The 25202-nt window shown below is 37.6% G+C and overlaps 1 protein-coding gene across 13 annotated transcripts in view; it reads right to left on the reverse strand.

Annotated features, from left to right (window-relative positions):
* The window catches only part of DGKB (diacylglycerol kinase beta), an 814277-nt gene that overhangs the window by 656560 nt on the left and 132515 nt on the right, over window positions 1-25202 (reverse strand). For 6 of the 13 annotated variants that reach the window (XM_074379543.1, XM_074379541.1, XM_074379540.1 and 3 more), the window contains exon 1: window positions 18295-18447. In XM_074379543.1, the coding sequence (XP_074235644.1) occupies window positions 18295-18364 (70 nt within the window). In that variant the 5' untranslated portion in view covers window positions 18365-18447. Of the gene's footprint in view, window positions 1-18294; window positions 18552-25202 lie in introns of those variants that run through there. The other 7 variants (XM_074379547.1, XM_074379544.1, XM_074379545.1 and 4 more) reach the window with 2 other exon arrangements.

A 25202-nucleotide genomic window follows, 5' to 3' on the forward strand; every position in this document is an offset into this window, starting at 1 on the left:
GTGTAGGGGAACTCCCTTTATAAAACCATGGGATCTCATGAGACTCACTCACTACCATGGAAAAAAGCACAGGAAACACCCACCCCCGTAATTCATTTACCTCTCACCAGGTCCCTCCCATGACACATGGGATTTATGGCAGCTACAATTCAAGATGAGATTTGGGTGGAGACACAGACAAACCATATCACTCTATAACCTTGTTCTCCTCATTGCTTTTTGTTTTTTTTCCTCTCTCTCTAAACAGTCATTGATAATACATTAAGTTTGCATGTTAAAAAATACACTAATTTTGTTTTTGCCTTTTAGAATACTTGTTTTGTTCTGTCTGGCTTCAAAATTAGATAAGGACATAGAAGGTATGAGACAGAAAAAATAGGAGAGAAATAGAAATAAGTGAGAAGACAGACTGAGCAAAAGAGAAAGTGGGAGATTAATCAAGTTTAGATATTTTGTGAAATGAAATTACCAAGTTATTTTTATTCCTAATCAGAATTCAGAAAGTGACATTATATAGTATAGTTGAAAAAAATCAAGATCCTCAAAAATGTCTTCATTAGCCTAGACTTAAAGAAATATTGGTAAAGATTTGCTTTGTCACAGCATGTCACAACATGTTTTCTGAGATCTGATGCAAGGTGTATTACGTGAGAAATTAGAGAACATGTTGTTTATGTACATTTACTCTCTTAAAAATTATTAAATTGGCCTAGTCTTTGTCTTTCGAGATCATAGTATATGGAGTTATACAAAAGATCATTTAAAGGTCTATTTTTATTTATTACAATACTATATAATTTTAGATTTTTTTATTATCATAATAATATAATCTATCCCATATCAACCAGTCCCAAGAAAAATAGCTGATTTGCTGGACATATAAACTGGAGCCAAACTAACAAACTAATATGTACATAGATCCATATCCATACATTTATCTCATATGTATATATATATCATATGTACTAGGTAAGCAAAGACATATAGACCATTAATTTATCAACACCATTGTTCTGTAAGTGTTACTGAGTGGTGTGAAATGTATGTCTGGCATGCAATAGGATTGAATCGAGAAGGTTCCCTCCAGAGCAGGACTGTGTTCGCGATGAGTAGTTCCCAGACTTTTTGGCACTAGGGACCAGATTCACAGAAGACACTTTTTCCATGGACCAGGGAGTGGGGAAATGGGTTCAGGATAATTCAAGTGCTTTACATTTATTGTGCACCTTATTTCTATTATTATTTCATTGTAATATATAAAGAAATAACTATACAACTCATCACAGTATAGAATCAATGGGAGCCCTGAGCTTGTTTTCCTGCAACTAGAGGATCCCATGTGGGGGTGATGGGACATAGTGACAGATCATCAGGTATTATATTCTCATAGAGAGCGCACAATCTAGTCTCCTGCATGAATGGTTTACAGTAGGGTTTGTGCTCCTATGAGAATCTAATGCCACCCCTGATCTGACAAGAGGCAAGGCTCACGTGGTAATGCAAGCAATGGTGAGCGGCTGTAAATACAGATGAAACCTCACTGTCTCACCTGCCCCTCACCTCCTGCTGTGCAGCCTGGTTCCTAAACAGCCATGATACCAGTACAGGTCAGTGGCTGGTGAGTTGTGGACCCCTGTTTTAGATCAACTAAGCTCTCCATAACAAATGATCCAGGCAATTTTTCCCTTCCTTAGAATTAACTCTCTACACAAAACAAAATTATAAGTGAGCTCTTATCTCGGTATTGTATCAACAAATACATACTATTAGGAGGAGGATTGAAGGAACACAAACACGAAGGTCCCTTGGGCTTTCTGACTAATTCTTGTCATTTCTGTCAATTGCATTAACTTTCCAAAGTTCCCTGTGCCGGCTTATTGGATTATAACTTCAGCATTTCTCCTTACTGCTTTTGCCTGAGGCAGCCTATTTGATTTTGCCTACATCGCTCTGGGGCTTGCACAAAGTAGCAGTGTTAAACTTGCAGTGAAAGTGAGCCAAGCCTTTAAGTGCTTACTCAAATGACTTGGCTGACTTCATCATCCTTCTTCCTCTGAACGCCTGGAAATGGATTCTGCCTGGGAGAAACAGATCCTTTTCTTTGTGGAAGCTTCTGCCTATAACTTCTAATTATTTTGTGAGACTCTTGATACTTTCAAAATTACTCCATATTCTGTCAATCAGAACTATCTCAAACGTCTTTTAAAGGAAACACTTTCAAAAGTATCCTTTCTTGGCCCACTTGATTCCAAGAAATACCATACTTTATATTTTGTCTTCTTAGTCATATCAAACATTTCATCTTTTAAGAATAATTTGAAATGATAGCAGAATAAGGCTTCCTGGTCCCTATATTCATTTTCTTTCTATTTGCATTCTTGCTGGAGAGCAGCTTTGCTGGTTTGTAGTTCGTTTTGATTCTAAGGATCACCTAAAAGGTAACATATCAAGAGCCAGTATAGCAGAGTGATGAAGAGCATGGTCTCTGGGAACAATCCACATGATTTGAACCATGACCCTAGTGTTTAAGATCTCTTTGGCCTTAGGCAAAGAAACTACTGAACTTTAGGCTTTAATTTCCTCACCTGAAAAATGGCAATAATAATAACTAATGGCTTGGCAGAGTTGCTATAAAGATTAAATGTGTTGATACAGTTAAAATTTAGGCATTTAGAATAATGTGACCTATAATAATAACTCTTTATTAGTTTGAAATGTTATGTCTGCTAAGATATGCTCTGAGTGATAATAAATATCAGCATGTAAACATTCAACTTGTCTTAAAAATGCACTACTGTAAATACTCTAAAATAGCCCAGTAAACCACCTTCTGGTCTTATGAGTACATCCATGAGTAATGGCTGACCCTAAAGGCACATGACACCAAAATAATGGCGTTTCCAGCTCTGACCTTGTGGCATTCAAGCAGGATGGAGCCAAAACACTAAGAACGGTATACAAGAAGAAAGAAGGAAAGGAAACAGAAGAAAGTGCACACACCCATAAGCAAGTGCTCTGATCCATCATGTATTCTAGGTGTGTTTTTGATTAGGTATTCACAGTATCACATTATTTGTAGAACGTGGACTGTACAGGGACTACCTTGAAAACATTGCGTGAAATAATAAATAAGGTGAGAACAACTAGATAAAGCATTACTCAGAATTTCTGAACTGTGGAATGGTCACACCTGAATCTAAGTATGCCACTGAAAGTTTCAGAAGCCTCTTCTGTGGCATTTAAACTGATCATACAGAGGCCTAGAGCATTTGCAGGGCAGAAAGAGAGGGAGGAAGAGAGAGAGAGAGAGAGAGAGAGACAGAGACAGAGAGAGAGAGAGAGAGAGAGAGAGAGAGAGAGAGAGAGAGAGAGAGAGAGAGACCAATGAGCAATATGGAGCAATCTCAGCCTTTAGCAGTGGGCTTGCTAAAAGAGCCTAAACTTTGAAAATACTGTTTCTACTCCAAAGTCATAACTAACCCTTATTATGTGTGTTTATTAGATTGATCCCTCAAAGAAATTTCCAGTAGGAAACAATAGGTCAAGGAGCCTGTTAAAGAATAACTTACCCCTTATTTCTTATGTGTTGTTTTTTAAATGTGAAAACTCTTTAGGAGAAGAAAGACATACGAGGGGCATGGTTTAGTTTGGGTGGCCTACATAATATCCGCATAATCTACACAGAAATCCTGTGTAGTAGACAATGATGGACAAGTAGCACAGCTTCTGCTACATGTCACTAGGCACTGAAAACTCAAAATATTTGTCAGGCTAGTAAGAAAGTTCTAGGAGAGGAATAAACTGTAACAAGCAGTAGATAGACAACAGAAATATGAACTCCAAAATTAACATGAAATGTGGGGAGTCTGGAATGTCAGCTTTGAGTTGGCTTATGGGGGGAAATCTGGAGAAACTTGGACAAAGTGGAAGCTGTTTTGCTGAGGTCTCTGTGGATTCGTACTTTAGAAAGTAAATCTTTAGTAATTTAGAAAATGCCAAGATATATATGCAAGTTCTTAAGCACCTAGACAAGAGATGATAAAATATATGCAATTTTGTGATATGCTAGAAAGTTTTTAAAAAGGACACTAGAGAGGAAGGTTTAAGAAAATAGAACCAATTGAGATTCAGTTAAGAGCTGGTGGGAGTAATATATAGCCTAGAGCCAAGCTCTGACTAATAACACCAGTCTCTCCAAGATGAGCACCCCTGTGATTTTGATTAATTCAAACAGAAGCAGGATGAGAATTCATAGATTATTGACAACCAAGAACAAAACTGAAATGGTTGAAGAGGCAAAGAGCACAAATCAACCATATTGTGTGTCTTATTGAAAGCTGACATTATGGTAGATGCCTTAGATAGACTGAATAAGAATTTCCAATCCTCACCTTCATGGGAAGGGGTGTAACATGGGCAAGCTCATGGAATTCCTCTCAAAATGACACCCCATACTCTGCTACAAATACTGTCTTGGAAAGTGTTTAATGCATGCTAGTAAATTATACATCTAAGAAATCATTTCCTAGAGTTGGACCAAAGGTTGCGGTATTGGGCTTGGTTGGGTTCTGGCAAATGCATCTTACTGGACCTCCTGTCTTGGAACACTCTGAGAAAAGTGTAAGCACTCCAAAGTTTCTGCACTAACAGATGAAGAATTCTGGACAAAGAGTCTCAAGGGGCCATCATTATTTAGTCAATTTCTGGGCATTGGTGTTCACATTTTCCCACAGTGATTACTGACGTAACTCTCCGTAGTCTGAATGTAGGAAATTATCTGCACCTGGTCAAACTGTGCTGAAGAGCCCCTGAACTTGTCAGAAGACATTGAGGAGATAAGAGAAGTCATACATATGAAGCTTGAACTTGGAACCAGACAAATGTTGTTAAGCAAGAAGAAAAGTCGAGGTTTATCAACAACCTAGAAAAAAAAAATAGAAATGGTTCAGGAGGCAAAGATCATAAATCAGCTCAGATGATGAGTCTTACTGGGAGCTGACAGGTTGGTGGATGTGTTAGATGGCTGGAAAGAGAATTTTCAGTCTTCACCTTCATGGGGGGAAGTGCATCATGGGCAAGTCACGGCATTCCCCTCAAATAGGCACCCCACCTTCTGCTACCAGTGCCATCTGTAAATTCTAAACTATTTTTGGTATTGACCAATTATTCATTACCACTTATGGGAAAGAGTGTCTGATATCTTATCATGCTCCCCTTAAATGCCTTTGTGCCTACTTGTATAATCAGATAGAAGTCAGAAAGTACCACGGGAAATTTTTCAGATATCTCAGCCCACAGGCTGTTGTGAAAAGAAGTCACACACAAAGTACAACGTTTTGTGACAATGGAAGATTTTAGACACCCAAGTACTTGAAAGTGTCTGACCGGAAAACTAGAAGGTAGGAGGAAGAGCTCTCTCATTTTTGTGTGAAATGTGGACTCAGGAACAGTGGAGTAATATCCAATTCTACAGCACATGGAATTTTGTCAGTGAACATTTTAGGAATGTCTATTTCTCCAAGACGAATTTTTTGAGGGATTGCATTAAGCAATTCTAACATTAATTGTTTTACTTTTAAATTTTGAACTCCATGCTTTTTTGATCATACTGTACATAAAGTAACAAAAGGAAAATTAACATAGAACTCTACTATTATGGCAGGCCATAGAAGAAGAAGAAATCTTGCAAGATGCCTTCACCAGAAAGCAGCTTTGGAAAAGACAAAAGTTATTATTAATTGAGGGGTATCACATAGTAGTGCCTCATAGAAGCTTGTGGCAGCAGTTACTGCGACTTCAGAACTCCTTCCCAGAGATGCTGAGAACAATGCCTCATGTCTTTGAAACCACGGAAGAGAGAAGGCATTGGATATCATCTGACACCTACGAAGAGAGAAGGCTCTAGAGATCACTGGGCAGTATTTCTGACCCAGAAAATCCAAAATGTTTAAGAACCAATATCTTTAATTCTGGTACCTGCAAGATATGTATGGAGAGGAGAGTGGAAAATAAAATGTGCCCTCCGAGGAAGGTTTATTTAAAATGCATCTGAGCAGTACTTTAAAAAAATTATATGTTGATTTTTTCCCATTAAAACCAGCTAATCTGATATTAGTAATAGACTCAGCAGTCATACCAAATCATATCCGATGAATAATCAATATCTATTATCTGCTCCATGACTGCTGTGGGAGTTTGTTCATTACAGACTTCCTCCTTGAATTCCTTCTAGCAAAGGCAGAGCTTTTAAGAGCCCCCCCCCCCTTTTTTTTTTCTTTTTTTGTTTTGAGACGGAGTTTCGCTCTTGTTACCCAGGCTGGAGTGCAATGGCGCGATCTCGGCTCACCGCAACCTCCGCCTCCCGGGTTCAGGCAATTCTCCTGCCTCAGCCTCCTGAGTAGCTGGGATTACAGGCACATGCCACCATGCCCAGCTAATTTTTTGTATTTTTAGTAGAGACGGGGTTTCACCATGTTGACTAGGATGGTCTCAATCTCTTGACCTCGTGATCCAACCGCCTTGGCCTCCCAAAGTGCTGGGATTACAGGCTTGAGCCACCGCGCCTGGCTTAAGAGCCCATTTCTAGAGAAATAATTTGGCATACATTTTTTAAAATACCATGACTATTCTCTAATATCCATAATGAGACTATAAACCAGAAATATTTAGCAGAACTTTGTAAATAAAAGAGGCCTCTTCTTTCAAAATCAAATCTGTAATTACCAGCATTTTATTCCTTTCTTGATGTTCTACCCAAAGCTTTCATTTTCCACTTACATCAGTTTTGGGGTATGTTTCAAGAGACAGTGGATTGTCTTGATCTAGTAAGAAACAAATCCGAAAAATACTCTAGACGTCTTTCATCATTTGGCAGCTGGAGTCACTCAAAACGCAACACACCCTGCTCTAAAGGCACTGTGACACCATGTGGGATAGCAACAGCATGCTGGACATCATTCACTTGCAAGAGTTTTCAAAGCATTTTACAAAAGGAGTGACTGAGCTGGATCAGGGCTATTTGTCCTCTTCTCCCAAATTCTTTCTTTTCTATGCTCATTTTATAATAAATTACTGGAAATAACTTAATGATAACTACTATTGGTAAGAAAAACTGTGTGCACACACAAGCGTGTGCACATGTGTATGAATGTCTGTGTCTTACGAGACTCAGTTCTTTAAATAAAATAGAAGAATTAAGACTATTTTTCATGGGTAGGTTCTACAAAGCACAACAATTACATAAATTCCCCTTCATTCTTCTAGGACAAATATAGAAGAGTAAGTAAATCTCCTTCTATTTTGAAAAAGTAGGGCACAAAGAAGATGGATCTCAGAACCTAGTTGTAGGGCAAAGAAAGAAAAAGAAAGGTGAGAGACCAAGACGAGGAGACTTCTGTGCACAAATCTGAGGATGTATTTACATGGACCAAAAGGCAATCTGTTGGGTAAATATGTATTTTCATTACCTTCTGAACACTGATAATGATGTTAATCACTACGATATGCAAACATTTACTGAAATACAATTCTCAATGTTCCTTTTATTTTTCTGTAGATTTCACCAGCAGGATCATCTACTGCCTATGTTTCAGACTGTTATTCCAAAGATGTTTTTGTAGTGAATAACCTTGGGAGACAGAGATTATAACTCTCCCTTGAGGAAAAAAGAGACGTGTTTACTGTGCTTTATGAAAGACGCAGATTTCCTGAACTGGGGATCTCCTCCTGTGACACAACTCTCTGCTTATGCAGATGTGACCTGGCCATTTTTGTTTCCCAATAAAACTGAAGTAGGAGAACAGAAACAAACATGAGCTACATGTTGTTTGCTATAACATAATACAGTTCTTTGTCTCAGAGCCAGGAGTCTCATGTCTTCTCCTAGCATCCAAGGATCTACTGTAATAATCTGTAGCCGACTACAGATTATTAGTAGCAGACTGCAGATTATTACAGAGTATCTCAGACCTTCCACAGTCTGGGCAATGGTCTTTCTTATACAGGAGCATGAGAAAATAATTGTTGCTCCTAATAGATTTCAAGATAAACTACATTTATCTATGTTCCAAGAGGTAAAAGAAGAAAATCAGAACACTATAAGCAGAAGGACATTTCTCACATAGTCTCATCAAAGCAAATTGAAAAATTCAATAAATAATGTATTTGAGAGAAGCTGAGATGTAGAACTACAGAAAAAGAAAAGATAGTAGAACAATAACTCAGTACATTTTAATAATAACAATGAAAGCAATAATTAACTTACATATGGTGGTTTGCAGTTTACAATGCATCTCCACACATTATTTTATTTGAGACTTGTAACAACTTTGTGAAATAGTCTTTATTATTTCTTAATTACATGGTTGAGAAAATAAAAGTTCAGAAAGGTTACATAATTTGCTAAAAGCCAAAACTAATAAGTTAAGGAAATAAACAATTGATACAGGCTCAAGAAAACTGAATAAAACCAGAGCAAAAATCAAGATTTGGCCCTAGGATCACAGTCTTTTGTCACAAATTATTTCCTTTCTGTTTTAAATCTCCCATTTGCCCCCATGAACATGTCTTTCTCTCCTATATGGAAGAACAAAATCCCTCTATTTACACTATTCACTTCTGTTATAATCCTTTCACTTTTTTTTTTTCATGGTGAAATTGTGCAAGGAGCAGCTTACATGTGTTCTCTCTGTCTTTCCTGTTTTCCATCCATCCTACCTAATATTGTTTTTTAAAAAAAGTCTTATAAAAATGATGAGTGACATTTTAAATGATAAAGACTCTGGATGCATTTTGGTTATTATCTCAAGTTCAATCTCATTTTTTGAAAACACGTTTCTTCTTTAGATTGTGGAATATTTTCAATAACTTATTTTATTCTTTCTTTCTGGTTAAGATTTCTCAGTTGTTTTCACAGATATCTCATCTTCCAACTGTCTTATAAATAAAACTTTCTGGAGTTCCATCTTCATCCTTCTCTGCGTGCTCAGTCTGCTTCCACTGAACCATCTCATCTATTCCATGCCCATGATTAGATAACTACTCACAATACAAAGGCACACCCATTCTGTATGACTGGTTCTGATTTCTTTCTTGAGCTTCAGATATGTATTGCCAAGTATCTAATTTATATCTCAATCTGGTAACCTGTACACTTAAGGTTCATTATGTCCAAAACCAAACCACTCTACTCCTTCTAAATTCTATTTTTTTTTTCCCTTTCCTGGATTGGGTGAACCATACTGACTTCTAAAAGCTGAAATGCCCCATCCTTCTTCCTTAGACTCCATATCCCATTGGTAATTGAATTTGGTTCACTCTGCCTCTAGATACTTCCTGTAACATGTGCTTACCTCTCTCTCTGTTTACAATACCTTAACCTTTATGGAATCCCACATATTCCATAGGCTGCTCTAGTAAAACAACCTCCTAATTGATTTTAGTCTCCTTTTCATCAGATACAATTTATTCACTTCTTTCTGAAATTCTATCTTATAATTTTACTCTCTTCAGAATACTGAAGATATTAATTGATTTAAATTAATATATATTATTAATTATTTAGATAGTATTTGTTATCTACATGTTTATATATTTATTATTTATAATTATATATTAATGTTTTCAATATTCTGGAGATAGTAATAATTTATCTTTGTTTTTTTGAAGACTGATATGTTAATAAATAGATTCTTAATCACATTTCAAAAATAGGAAAAGCTAGACTCCAGGATTCGGATCTCAATACCTCTATCATTAAATGGGACGGAGGCTTGTCCTCCTCTCAGCTGCGTATATTCAATTCATTGTTAGGCATAGTGATGGATAATATTTTATCAATGACATATAAGAACCCACGTTTTGAGACTATCACTAAATTCTGCAGCCTTACCTCCAGTGCTTATGCTCATGGCCATGTACACCATGCATGTTCACACACAAATATGTCTATACACCAACACACACGTCGAGTTCTTCCTAATATGTAACGTTCTTTCCTACTTCTCCACATGCTCTGATAACTGCGTGGAGTTTCTCTTCTTCCCTCACCTGTACTCAATACTTCCTATTCAAATTAAAATCCTGTTTCTTTCTCAACTTATATCCATATGCAGCAGAGTTAAAAGCTCTCCAAGAATCTTGCATGCATAATATTCAGCACATGCACTTCATTGCTTTGTCATCATCTGCCACAGTATCTGTCTGTCTGAACAGGCTGCTGAATAATGAGTACAGTTAAGTTCTTCTAGCTTGTGTACGTTATTTATTTATTTATTGTGCCACTTCCTATTATAATGTGGAAAGTGGCAAGTTAAGTAAACTTGGAAACTTCCAGTGAATCACAGCCTTTAAGCCATAATTGAGTTAAAAATAAAGCATCAAATTAAGATATATTAGCCATAGCGGTAATATTTGTTATCAGTTGTTATAATAATATTACTAATAAATATAAGTTATCATTTATAGGTAGGAATTATTATCCTCAGTTTATAGGGGATGAAATGAAAGTATAAAGAAATTGTAATGACTTGACTAATGTCCCAAAGTAAATGGTAGTTTCTATTGCACTCCTGTGATAGCTGTCAAATAAGTAGTTTTCACCAAATATCTCAGTTCTCCCCTGGCACGGGGCAGACGGAAGAAATGCTACTCCCTTAAAATTAAATACGGTCACGTGAATTGCTTAGGCCACAGAAACATTAGCATATCACTATCAGCGAGAGGGTCACAGAGTCAGCACCCAGTTACAAGCGCTCTCCCTCTCCTCTCTCCGTCACAGCAACTGCCAATTTTTAAAGCTGATGGCTGCTCCATCTGACTGGGACTTGATTATAGACAATGTGAGAATAACCACTTGCTGACTCACTTCGGAAATGGAATATCAGCAAAAAATAAACTTCTGTTGTGTTAACCCCCTGAGATTTTGTGAATTTTTCAGACATAGCAGAATTTGGCTCACTCTGATCAATATTCTACAGATGCCATTACTTCAATGTCAATGTTTGTTTGATCATAAATCTGACTCAAATGGATTTTTTCTGGGAGGTGGTCAGGTCCAAAAAGTTTAAAGAAATAGATGTTTAAAACCTACCCAAAGTTTTACATCTTAAGGGTAAGAAAATAATGGGAATTTAGACATTCATAGTTATTTCTTTCTTTTACTATTGCAAAATTTAGGTACTGAAAGATATAAGACATATGGACAGAGAAGCCACCAACGGGAAATTTTGTCTGAAGCAGTACAACAAGTAGGAACCAGAGCCAGAGATGAGGCAAAAGAGATTACGAAGCCAACATACATTCTAGAAATATAATCTGTGTCAGAGCCAGGAAGTGCTGAGTTAATCAATGTGAATCAGAAGAAAGAGTCAGAAATGAGACACACGCATTACCTAAAGCCGAGTTGCAGATTCAAGTTTCAGACCAAGTGTCAGGGCAAAGACGAGGCATTTCCAGCAGGTCAAAACATTGCAGATGAGTATTTTAATTGAAAAGGTGTAAATATTTTAAAAGTCCACATTTCATATTCAACTGCTTCAGCTACCACTATCACAACCCTAATTATAACAGCGATACGTATATCGAATTCCAAGCACTTCATATACATTTTCATCAGCAAGGCAACCCTATGAGGAAACTGAAGTACGCATCACAGCACTAGACTTCCAAACCAGTTTTATCTGACACCAAATGATGTGTTCTCAGACACTGCAAAATGGCCCTGTGCCATTTATCCTTTTGTCTCATACAAAGAGGGTAATTACCAATAAGTGGCTGGGCCTCCCAAAATAGAGCCAGTCTAACACAGGGCTCAGGACAGAAGTAAAAGCTAATCTCAGCATGACAAATGGGCAAGAGGGCTAGCGTGTGATCTAAATTTGCCTAAAAATAAATTGACTACACACCTGTGAGGAGGTCAGGTCTCTCTCTCTCTCACTCCCTCTCTCTCTCTCTCCCCCCCCCCCCACTTTCCTAAGAGAAGTATTATATTATCTGAATCCTGGACTCCAGCTTTTCCTATTTTGGAAACATGACTAAGAACCTGTTTATTAAGATCTCAATCTTCATAAGAAACAAACAAATTATTACTGTTTTGACCTCTGTTATCACTTATTGTGCCACAGTTCTGGTCCAGCTAATCTGCCAGAAACAGCAGTCATTTGTCTCCCTCTGAGGCTTAGTGGGAGGACTCAATGAGTTAATACTTGTACACTATTTACAGTAAGGCACTAAAAGTCCATTACTTAGCATGATGCTGATTATTGTCTCATTAAATCCGACAACACTATTTTGAGGTGGAATTCTGCTTTTTCAAGTGAGGAAGCTGAGGCTCTGGTAGTTTACTTTCCATTACCGAGGCCATACCACTAACAAGTAGAAGACAAGGCTGGATTGCACACCATCAAGTATTTGCCTGTAAAACCAAAGCTCTTTCCACTAAGTCACACCACATGCCTCACTCCAGTGGAAGAAACCGCACACCAGGTGCAAACGTTAGGCACATTGGTCCTTACAGAAAAGAACAAATTCACTGTAATTGTGCAACTCCGTACAGTGCCAGCTGCTATAAACAGTATGAAATTTAGGAAAGTTTGGAAGGTTCCCGCCATAACAACACAGTATTTTTCGAAAATAATTTACATGCTATATAACACACGTTATACACAGCAAATAAAAAAGCAAATCCCAACTGACAATACGTGGGCAGAAAATAAATCACTTAGAAACATCAAGTAGATTTCACATAGAAAATATTGTTATCCATGAAAAGCCCAGGAGTTTCTTAACCCTTTGCTGTGCCATGGAACCACAGCAGGAAGCACTGATAGACCAATAATTTAATAAGCTTAATTCTCTACATGGCAGGAGTGAGAGCTTTCTATGCTAAAACAAGGGTTTGGATGACTTTATCTCAAGAGTGCAGAAGAAAATTATACTCCTCTCCCACACATCAAGGGAAATGCTTCCCATGGAGTGACTCAGCCTGAAACCCTAAACAGGGGCACCGTCACAGCATGCTGTAGGCAGCCACAGCAGGCTCCACATCAGCTGCTTTCGGCATTTGTAGGGACAACACAGAGCCACGGCTGCCAATTACACCAGAAGCTTCTACCTGGTGAGAAGAATGTAATCTCGTGGCAGAAAAACAGATACTGACTCTTCGCATTCCAAAATGTGGCTCTTTTCTACTTGATCATCAACAATGTGTTCAAACAGCCAGGAAAACACACTCCCTCTCTAGTAAGATAATAATTGTAAACAGTCATATCACTAGCAATTTGGCAGGCATGGCTCTCATGACTTCATATATACTAATTCATTCAACTTCATACTTACAGCACTGGACACATTTTTTTTTCCACATAAAACACAGGTATGTTAAGCTACCCAAACTCAGGTATCTGAAATATGGTAGGACCAGGATTTAAACACAAGCTGTCTGGTAGGCTAGCTACCTATTTAGGAATGCCGTGCCAGTATCACCCTACTTATCCTTAATTATTTTAAGAAAATCCTAACATTTAGGAGAACAATCATAGTTACAAGGGTACATTATGGCAATTGTGGAGAAAATTTTAAATCTGGTAACTCGAGGCCATTATCTTTACAATATTCTCTGGGTCCACACTGAATGATTTTGTTTTGCTGGAATTAGGGTCCCACGAGCTGACTCATATTGCTCAAGAGTTTCTGCAGCCCCACCTTAACCCGAGAAGGCAAATAGAACATTTATTTGATAGATACCAAATATAATCTTAGCATGTTGCAAATTTAACTTTAAATCTTCAAAGTTAATTCTTTATACTTCTTTAATGCATATGAAGACATTCTTATTAAAAGATACAATTCAATTAAAATTAAGAAAATAAACCCAATATATCATTATTCTAATAGAGTATGGAGGAATGTCACTTACCAATACTGCACTGCAAACATGAAAAATCTAATATTTAAAGCCTCTGATAAACTGATCATAGTTACTGAACAGCAAGGAAAATATATCACTTCTATTATCTTCAAGACGATGTTTGTTTCCTCTTATATTTTGGCAATGACAATTTATTACACAAGGTTATATTCTAATCATGATATCCTTTACCTTATAATTACAGAGAAAAATCCTTGAATCCTTGGAGCAATACATCTAGCACTTTTCATGTTGTCTTCATTATTTAAACAGAGTGTAATAATCATGGAATTGGCACTATTTTGTTAAAATTCACAGTTAATCTGTTAATTTGTCTTCTCAGAGAATCCGTTTTAATAATGCTCTTACACTCGCTGTGACATTTCATACTACCAATTTACTGAATATCCATTGATCTTTGTCTCAATATATTATGAGTTTTATATTTATGATAATTTTTATTACCACATGTTTTCATAATTTCCACAAATTTATTACTAATTTGTGCATTCTTATGATATAATTAAATGTAGTACCATATTCATTAGCCAATTAAATATAAGTAGCAGCCTATAATACATTTAATAATTTAGTAGAAATGTCTTTCTGCTAGTCAATTCAAATGGAATTTCTATATCTAAGCAATAGCAATTACAATAATATTTTACCTATCATAGCAATAATTTACATATTTTATATTAATATTTCACATAATATAGGAACTTTTCTTATAAGTACTCAAACACTAGAAAATATATTTTAATAATCAAGCCAAACTCAAAATAACCTAAGCCAAACTCGACGTATTCTTTACTTGCCAGATATCACCATAATCTCTTATTTTAAAGCTGGAGGAAAAAATTTCATCTCTCTCTCTCTCTTCCTCTCTCTCTCTCTAAGTTGTAGTATTTTGTTATTTCCCAAGATGCCCTCTGTTAATTTCAACGTTATAAAATCTGAATCCCCACTTTTCCAGTCATCATTCATGATCTACGTCATGTAGTCTTCACCAATAGTCTGCTAACTAGTCTCTAGTATCCTTCCATCATCTTATACCATCTTCTTAGTGGTTAAAGTAAACTTCTCAAAGTACAACATTGTTTCTGTCACTCTACCACTTATAACTGTCCAGTGACTCTTCATTGTTTGACTCAAGTATGGCGCATTTTGATACTATTTCATTTTTATAGACTTTACTGATTCTCTTAAATTGTGATGGATTAAATGTGCCTCACTTCCCTTGCTCAGATTTATGCTCGATTTTCCTTTTTATCCATATAATTTCCTTTGTCATTTACCTTAAACCTAATTTTTAAAGATTCATTTCAAATCCTGCTTCTTCTATGAAGAATTCCCTTTCCCATCTCCACTAGAATTGTAAAACCCCATATAACCTTAAAGTCTGCTTGTAGCACTTAAAATATTCTGGCTAGACAAAGAATTATTCATCTATTAGTTTCTACCCTTCTTTAAGCTATAAATTCCTTGAAGGGAGGACCTGCATCTCCTGCACCTCCTGCAGTACCAAACAGAAAACTCACTCCAAAGAAGATGCTCAGAAATATTTACTGTATGATTGGATTACAGCAACAGCAAAGAGCATGTGGAAATTTGAAACCATAGGCAGATCAATTTTTAACCAATTTAGAAAGTATTGAGTATAAGAATGCAGGTAAAAAATAATTTGGCCATTTTGAGCTAAATTTTCTTTTCTTTCTCCTCCTCTTCCTCCTCCTGCCCCCTTTCCCTTTCCCCTCTCCCATTTCCTTCCCCTTCCTCCTCCTCCTCCTCCTTCTCCTTCTTATTTCTTCTTTTGAGACAGAGTCTCCCTCTATCAGCCATGGTAGACTTCGGTGGCACAACCATGGCTCATTGCAGCCTAAGCCTCCTGGCCTCAAGCAATCCTCTCACCTCAGCCTCCCCAGTAGCTGGGACTACAGGTGCACACCATCGTGCTCGCCTAATTTTCTTTTTCCACAGAGACAGTGTCTCACTGTTTTGTCCAGGCTAGTCATCAACTTCTGGGCTCAGGCAATCCTTCTTCCTAGGCCTCCCAAACCTAAATGTTCTTAATATGATAAATGCATACTGTACATCTAGAGGGTCTAAACACTTTTGAGTGTGAGAACCATATTTTGATGTCAAGGTTTGCAAATATCATGTATTTTATAATCATATTTTCATTGACTCTTAGTCAATAGTCATAGGCATTTCTTAAAAAACGCCTATGAAATTATAGATTAGGAACTTCCTTACAAATACCCAGCAGCGTTTTCATACCCTCTCTCAATCCTTAGATTAAGAAGGTTCTAGAATACCTTTGAAACTGGTCTTTGCAGATAATATACATGAAGCATTTATTTGTATTCCTGACTCATAATATGTACTCTAAAATGTGAGTGTTAGTACTCACTATTACCATCACAGCTATCCTCATGTTCTAAATCCCAATTCTGTGTTTAACCCTTTTCTCTGCTTCTACTTTATAATGTTATTAAGCTCATTCCTGAGACATATTTCACAGTTTCATATGACAGAATATCTTTCTGCATCAGTCTCCCAGATCTCCAAGATGCCTTAATTTTTACCTCTTTCACTAATTTTTTTTTTTTTTTTTTTAAACAGAGTCTTGCAGTCTTGCTCTGTCGCCAGGGTGGAGTGCAATGGTGTGATACTGGTTCACTGTAATCTCTGCATCCCAGGTTCAGTCCCCCGAATAGCTAGTACTACAGGCACGTGCCACCACACCCAGCTAATTTTTGCATCTTTAGTAGAGATGGAGTTTCACCATATTGGTCAGGATGGTATCGATCTCCTGACCTCATGATCCACCCACCTCAGCCTCCGAAACATAAGCAAGAGCCACTGCGCCCAGCCACCTGGTTCACGATTATGTGTTGTTTGGTTACTTTTCTCTTTTCTACCTCTTGCATTTCATTCTCCCTGTCACCATGTTATTCTTTATATTCTTACCATCCTTACTGCATTTTCAATATACTGCCTTTTCTAGACGCATCATCTGGATGCATCATGCACCTTTTGGTGCCTGCTATTAATTAGTTGCCTTTTTTTCTCTCTTCAACACCTGACCCAACTGCCGTTCATATTACAGTTGAAAGTCACTTTATAAAATAGACATATTCCTGAATATCAAGAGTAAAAACAATTTTTTTATAAATAAAATCTTACTCCACATATGCAAAGAAAGAATATTTTTAAATAAACTTACTGTGAAGTGAATGATCATAGTTTGTATCAGTGCACACACCAAAAATGTGTGGTCCTGACACCTCTTTCTTTTACAACCTCTGAATCTAATTCCATATTTTATCTACGGCTCCCTACTTCCTACTCTCTTTTGAAGTGCTAGGTTAACAAACAGAAACACACACTCACACACAGGGACACAAACACCCGTCCCTTTTCCCTCCTTCCTCATACCTGTGAGTCAGACCACACTGTCTCAAGCACACCATTGCTTTTCTCTCCTCCTCTTCCTTCCTGCTCACCCTCTGCACCTGTTTGTCCTTCTCCCTGTCTGTCATTGTATTACCACTCTGCATTTTGCCGGTCTGTCTCATCCTCTGCTTTATTTCCATTACAGCTAGAGTGTTTTTCAAGCTTAACATCTAACATATTAGTTCCTTTCCTTCACCTTGTAATATCTGATTTAATTTGCCTTTTCCTTTCTCTCGAGTCAAAAAGGTAGTCTCAAGTCAACTTGACTTGTAAACACAGAAGGCATACCTGGATCTATTCCCATGATTGAGGGAATGTGTTCTCTTTCCGGGTCCATTAGGGGTGTAGCTTTAAGGGCAAGAATTTCCCTGGCACCATGCCGCCCTCCCATTTCTCTCCTTTCAGGAGATTCAACGGTTTATGTTTGAATTTTGCCAGCGTGGGAGGAAACTAAAAGTCAATCCAGTGGAAGTTCTAAGGAACTCCGTTCATTGGCCCGGGGTCTTGGAGAAGGTGGGGATTTCTCCCAGGATAAACGTTCATGCTCCCTCACCTGTGCCGGATTTTCCAGGTTTCTGGAACCCCCTCCCACACGGTGGGAGCTCCCTCCAGGATTTCCCCTCTGGAATCCCCTTCCATACTCTTCGTGGAAGCCTTTCTCCTCTTCTTTCCTTCTCTTTTCTCTACTTAAATAAAATCACCTCCCTGCAACATTTTTTTGGGTCGGATATTCACATTAGGAGCGGTCCACCTGCAGTGGCCCCACCGCTTATTCCATAAGAGGTTGGAGGCCAAGAACCCACAAGGATCACCAGCATTCAAGAAAAACCTGGTTACACGATGAACAGGATCTATGCTCCATCCTTATAAACAATACATTGTCTACCACAAATGTCAAATCATATCTTAATATCAATATGAATACTTACACTCAGCATATTTCTGAAGCTGGGAAAACTCTGAAGGGCTGAGGTGGGCCCATTTTTCCTGGTTTGTCATGGTGGTGGTGAGAAGCTCTGTCACATACCAGGTAAGGGATTCTTTTTTCAGGTGTCACGCAGAGCTCTGTGCTTCAGAAATTCCACATGGCATGTTTCATGATAAAACACCTCAGGCTGTCAAAATATGCAATCTGTCCACACGAAACCGCTTCGGATGTTTGCAGTTTCAATAATGTGTTAAAGAACTGCAAAAAAAAAAAAAAAAAAAAAAAAAAAAGGATCAAGATCTAAAGATTAACATGATGGCACAAAGGAAAAAATATCAAGGTGTAGAATGTTTGTTAAATATTTTTTAAATAATATAAACTAAGAGTACAAATTGTGAAGAGAATTTTATAAAGTACGTTTCTGTAAATGCAAATTTTCATGTTCAGTGTTACAAACGCCACATTCCAAGAATAGACAGCGGTATCATTTTTATCAGTCTGTACCAATCCATGTTTTAATATGTAAACATAACATATAAAATATACACCTAAATTATTAAAGGAGGCTAAAATAAGCTCTCTAGCATCCTGTATATGCAATTTTCTGGTTTACAGTATAGACTGCCAATAATTGCTTGGAACGTTCATCAGCAGTATTATATATATTTCCAACCATACAAATTAATTTCGGAGAAGTCATATACTTTTTTTCTAGCAATCAAATAAAGAGAAAGTTTTGATTATATGATTTTTTAAAACTCCAAAAGATTGGCCAAGTTAAAGCAATTCCAAATGTCTGAAAGACTTGTGTAATGACAGTAGATGACTCTATTGTGAATCATGCTTTAAAATAAATCTCTAGGTTGTCATGGACCTACATTCACTGGCTATATCTGTAAAGGCAAACAAAATGAAAAACCATCTGGTTTCAACATTTTTATCAGACACTATTATCAACTGCTCAATAATCAGCCAGATTGGCACCGTATTCTTTACAGAAAATGAAGTACTTAGTGAGAATTACTTTTTTGTAGAACTGTATCATTGCAAGGCTTATTTATACAGATGTCATTACTTAAAGTCACCATACTTCTGCAGACAAGAATCACTTGGTCTTAGCATCTTTCCTTTCTTCAACGTCTCTTCACTGTTTTCCAATATCAATCCCAGGATATCACTGTCAAATCCTATCATCCTCGTCTTTAAAAATTGTTCTTTTTGGTCTCATGGGGTCAGGGTTCCTGCACTCCACTTTACAATGTGGTAGAGCTTGCTATATAATGGAGGAAAATGATGACATTGATGTGTTCACAGAGGCCAAACTGCTGCATGTCTTTAGTCTTTTCTCCCAGGGGCAACTACAGGTTTGGGGAAGCAACAAAAGTGAAAGGGAATGGGAACGTGCGATGGACATTTGTATATATCTTCCACCCAGTTTCCTTCTGCTGATTTCATCTTTCACACTAGTTTCATCCTCTCTGCTTCTCTCCGGTTATAGACAATTTTGGTGGGACTGTAAAATGATGTGCTCTGTCCTCCTCTAACCAAAGGGAGACAGATGATTCTATCACACTGGCACATTATACTCTGTCTTCCAGGGCTTTAAATGTTGAGTGAAGTGATTCAAGGACAGGGTGAAAATGGTTGTACCTAAATCATAACAGAAATAATTGGATACTTGTTCCTCTTTAAACCTGACTCTCCAGCTATCTTGTCACTTCCAGAAGCTTGTGATATTCTTTTAATAAAGGATTAAGGCCAGGCATGGTGGCTAATGCCCGTAATCCCAGCACACTGGGAGGCTGAGGCAGGAGAATCGCATGAACTCGGGAGGCTGAGGTTGCCATGAACCGAGATCGCCCTACTGCACTCCAGTCTGGCAACAGAGCAAGACCCCATCTCAAAAAAGAAAAGTATATGTATACCGAGACATCACGCTATACCCTATGAATATAGATGATTATAATTTGTTAATTAAATTTTTAATTTTTTTTTTAAAGTCAAAGATTAGGTGAGTCAGAATAAGTTTTTCATTGCCAACAATGCAAAAATCTTTTTTTTTTTTTTTTTTTTTTTTGTTGTTGTTGAGACAGAGTTTCGCTCTTGTTACCCAGGCTGGAGTGCAATGGCGCGATCTCGGCTCACCACAACTTCCGCCTCCTGGGTTCAGGCAATTCTCCTGCCTCAGCCTCCCGAGTAGCTGGGATTACAGGCACGTGCCACCATGCCCAGCTAATTTTTTGTATTTTTAGTAGAGACGGGGTTTCACTATGTTGACCGTGATGGTCTCGATCTCTTGACCTCGTGATCCACCCGCCTCGGCCTCCCAAAGTGCTGGGATTACAAGGCTTGAGCCACAGCGCCCGGCACAAAAATCTTAACTGGTGATAACAACAGTTTGTTGTTCAAATATTCATTCAAATATCTGTTGAGCCTTGCTGTCTGCCAGAAAGCTTTCTAGGCAATGAACATAGAGTGAAGATCAAAACACACAAAAGATGAAAATAATGCTAATGCAACCATGTGCCAGCTTTACCAAGAGCTTACAGTTAGCAAACAGCACTTTCTTAATCACATTACTGTATGAGGTCATTCAATCTTTAGAAAGCAACTCTGTGACATAGGCGCTAACAGCCTCCCCTTTGTCAAATGGAGAAAGTGACACTGGTGACTGAATCTGGTAGGTACAGCTCCAAGCCTACCCAGTGTCCATTCTCTTTTGCTTATTGGATAATAAGAAAGATGGTGGAAACATATCCCTTTAAATGACTGCATTTCCCAGGTTCCTTGCATGAAGCAGTGGCCGATGAGATTTAAGCAGATGTTGATGAGGCATATAGAAAAGTTCTGTTAGAGGAAATAGTCACTGGCAAGTGCTCTTTTAACCTTTTTTCCTTTTCCTCCTCCTTCCTACCTGAAATGCTACCATGTTGGCTGCAAATCCAGAAGTTTCTTGTGCTAAAAAGATAATTTTAATATGGAAGCTATGTATTAGGGATAGGAGGCCCACAAAACTAGAGAGGGGTAGGCAAATAACTAATCGGGGAACAAATTGGGTCCACTATCTGTTTTTGTAAATATGGTTTTTTGGAGCACACATCCGTAAGAGAAACCAGCAAAGGGTTGTTTCGAAGGGATTTTAATACTAAATAATTATCCTCGGGGGAAAAAGATACAACAAAAGGACTACAATAAAAAACCAGAAACCCGATGACTCTTACATTTCTGAAATGTCAGTATCTTCATTTAGTTCCTTTCTCTCTCACTTGCGTTGTTGTAATAGCGTCTTTACTCGCTCCCTGTCTTAACACGGTCACTTCCCAAACCCCCTTGGTATCCTCGAAGGGTCATGGACAAGGATGATTCTTGAGGACTGTCTCACAAATTACCAACAAGTTAAGTAGTCAACTATAATTGTAATAATTAAGTCTTAATTTTATCTTTCTACCTGGCTATCTGATCTGAAATTAATTAAAATCCCCCAGCTGGGCACAGTGGTGCATGCCTGTAATCCCAGCACTTTGGGAAGCCGTGATGGGTGAGTCACTTGAGCTCAGGAGTTCTAGACCAGCCTGGGAAACACGGACAAACCTTGCCTCTACTAGAAATACAAAAATTAGCTGGGCATGGTAGCACATGCCTGTGGTCCCAGCTACTGAGGTGGGAGGACTGCATAAGCCTTGGAGGTAGAGGCTGCAGTGAGCTTTGATTGCACCACTATAACCCATCCTTGGTGACAGAGCCAAGGTCTTGTAACAAAGACGGGGGACCAGGGGTGAAGGGCATGGTAGAGAGAGAGAAATAGAGAGGGAGGGAGGAAAAGAAGAGACAGAAAGAAAGGATGGGAGGAAGAAAGAGAGAGAGAGAAAGGGAAAAGAAAAGATAAACATTCCCTTGTTAATTATGAGAAATTCAAACTTAAAATGACTGGAGAACTGACATCCTTAGGCTTCTACAGGAATGCTAATCATGTGTTGAGGCTCACCTGGTTATTCAGTTTAAAATTACACACTTACACACACCACCCCTTCATTAGTTTTATATTTGTTTGAATATAACATTTTAAAAGCAAACACTTCACTTAATATGTATTATTTAACATTTGTCTCCACACACTACAATTAGAGGAAACATAAGTTCTTTTGAGCCCTGATGGAATTTAACAGAAAGACCAAAGCAACTAAAAGTGCTAGGTTTGCCCTTGATTTTCATCCATCCTATATATTAGATTCTGTGTCACCATCCTGTGCTACACTGCATGATGTAAGCTCCATAGAGGGCAGGACTTTTTGTTCATGTGTTGACTGCTGTTTCCCCCGTGTTTAGAAGGATGCTTGGTTTATAGTCTCAGGCCAATAAATATTTCTTGAATGAATTCACTTATTTCCTTTTTACTCATAAAGCAAAGGTTGGGTGGAAGAATTAATTAGGAGGCCTCCAGGTTGAGTAAGAGAAAATGGTGCATAAAGGAGACGAGAACGGAAGTCACTCGGGGCTTCCATTTTCCTAGGGACTACATCCATTTTCTTCAACTGAGTGGACATTAAAAAAAAAAAAGGAGGAGGAGGAGGAAGAGGAAGAAGTTTCAAGGAGGAGGAGGAGGAGAAATTGCACTTTCAGGTACAAAGCTTTTAGAGTTGCAAACAGATGGGGTTATTTCATCTATTTTGTGAATTTTTTAAATATAAGTTAACTCCATATAAATAAGCATCATTCCCAAGGGATGCCTTGTAATGTCAGCTAACCAAATGACCACAACAACACTTACACATGATGACCAAGTATATTTTTAAATAGTTTATCAATATCTAACAAAATCACTACCTTTCTTTGATTTAGCATGACCTGGTCAATTTAGGTCTTCACTTTCTATAACAAGAACAGCTCTCTGAATTGATCTATCCCTATATGCATTTTGACAAGTGACATTTGCAGAATACTGGTATCTATGAGGGGCTCAAAGTAAATTTACCTTGGTTCTTTGATTTGGTTTACTGCAATACCAAAATGCTTTGAATAAATTCTTTCTCACCTTTCTTCTAGTGAAAGCCATGGGTTTCTCATAATTCTGATAGTTCTAACTCTCATCATGTGATATAACATGTAGCTAAATAGTAAAAATAAGGGTGGGGTACAGGTGAAGAATTTTTCTTTAGTTTACTAGTTGAACTGACATACACAAGTCTATGAAAAATGTTTCACGTATAATTTTAAATATGGAGGCACAGCTATATCTCATGCCTCAGAAGATAATGAAAATGATGACAGTATGTTCTTATAGTCTCTGCCTCTTCATAAATGGGTAGAAAGAATGTGACAATATTCAGCTGAGATTCCCTACGGTGCATTCAGAAATGCCATGTTCCCCTGCAGAAGTCTTTCTTTAGGTTCATAAAATGAGTATCAGGAGGGATCCACTTTGCTGGCTTTTAGCAAGCAGTCTAATTCTGGCTTTCTCATCTAGTCAGTGGATGTGCCACTTTGCTTAGTTTGTAGCAGGAAATAATTACACTGAAAGAGTTGAAGAAGGCTCTTTGAGCCACTGTACCTCGGCTAAAACACAATCCCTATATTTAGGGGAGAAATCAACCTCCTCGTGAAGAAGCCATTAGATAATATCTAGATAAATCAATCCATTGGGTTGGATATGTTATCTGTTAGTCACATGAAGTGTAGCTTTATAAGTAATTATTAGAAGTCAGTGTGCCATGATTTCAATCACTGAAAAGAAGTTAATGAATATTAAGACACACTGAAGAATATATGTATACTGGGTCTCAAGGGTCATAAACTTCAAACTGTAAGATACCCAATGGAAAAAAAAAAAAATCCTATTGATAGGAAAGGATAGAGAGCCAAAATAACAAATATAGAATCGCTGAAGAAAAAGTAGGATGAAATTACACGGAATACAAAATCTATAGGTTGGTTTATCATTGTTTGTTCATTTAACCATAAAAAGAAGTCTACATTTGAGATCCAGTGAACAGGACGCAAGGCATCATGCCAAACACTGGGGATAGAGTGTTATGCTAAACAGATACGAAACCTGAGCTACTAAATCGTGTTTAGGAGGAAAGAGCTACAACAAATAAACTAACTACACCCATAAATAAATGCAAACTGTGATAAGTTACGTGAAAAAGAGCAACAAACTACAGCACTGCAACAGGAAGTGTTGATTTCATTTAAGAGGTTCAGAGAATGAGGTTTATTTAAACTAAGTAATAAAAGTTAAGTAATTGTAAACTTGCATGAAGATTAAAAACATTCTGAGCAGAAACGTAGAAGCAAAGAAAAAAACCCTACAAATACAGGATCTTTAAAGAAGTTAGTTATGACTGGATCCTGGTAAGCAAGAAGTAGAGGAGCACATGATTAGGCTGGAAAAATTAAAAAGAGCTACATAACTGAGATTATTTGAGGCCATGATAAGGACAGTATAATTTATCATAAGCAAATTATGAAGCCATTGAAGTGTTTTTGTGCAGATTAACATGACTGATTAATACTTGAAGAAGTCCACTTGAATCAGTGGATGTGAATAGGAGAAGAAAGGAAGAGGGGAGACCAATTAAGACGCTATTCCAATATTGTGTGAGAGCTGGTGGCTTTAAGGAATGGCAATTAAGATCAAGGTTAAAAACAGAACTCAAGACCTATTTTTGAAGCAGGACTTGATAATGCAAAGGATAAATTCTGCGCAGAAAGAGGGGATCAAGAGTGACTCCTGTATTTTCATCTGAGTGCAGGAAATGGAAAGATAGAGTTTAAGCAATTTTTAAATACTAGAATAGAACCAGGATTGATGACAAATCAGTATGTTGTTTTGGGATGTATCATATATCTGAATTGAATGAGTATATATGAATCTACAAGAACATTTTGAGTTAAGCTTAGAGCTAAGAT

This window comes from Saimiri boliviensis, chromosome 10 (assembly GCF_048565385.1).
Source record: "Saimiri boliviensis isolate mSaiBol1 chromosome 10, mSaiBol1.pri, whole genome shotgun sequence".
NCBI classification, from domain to species: Eukaryota; Metazoa; Chordata; class Mammalia; order Primates; family Cebidae; genus Saimiri; species Saimiri boliviensis.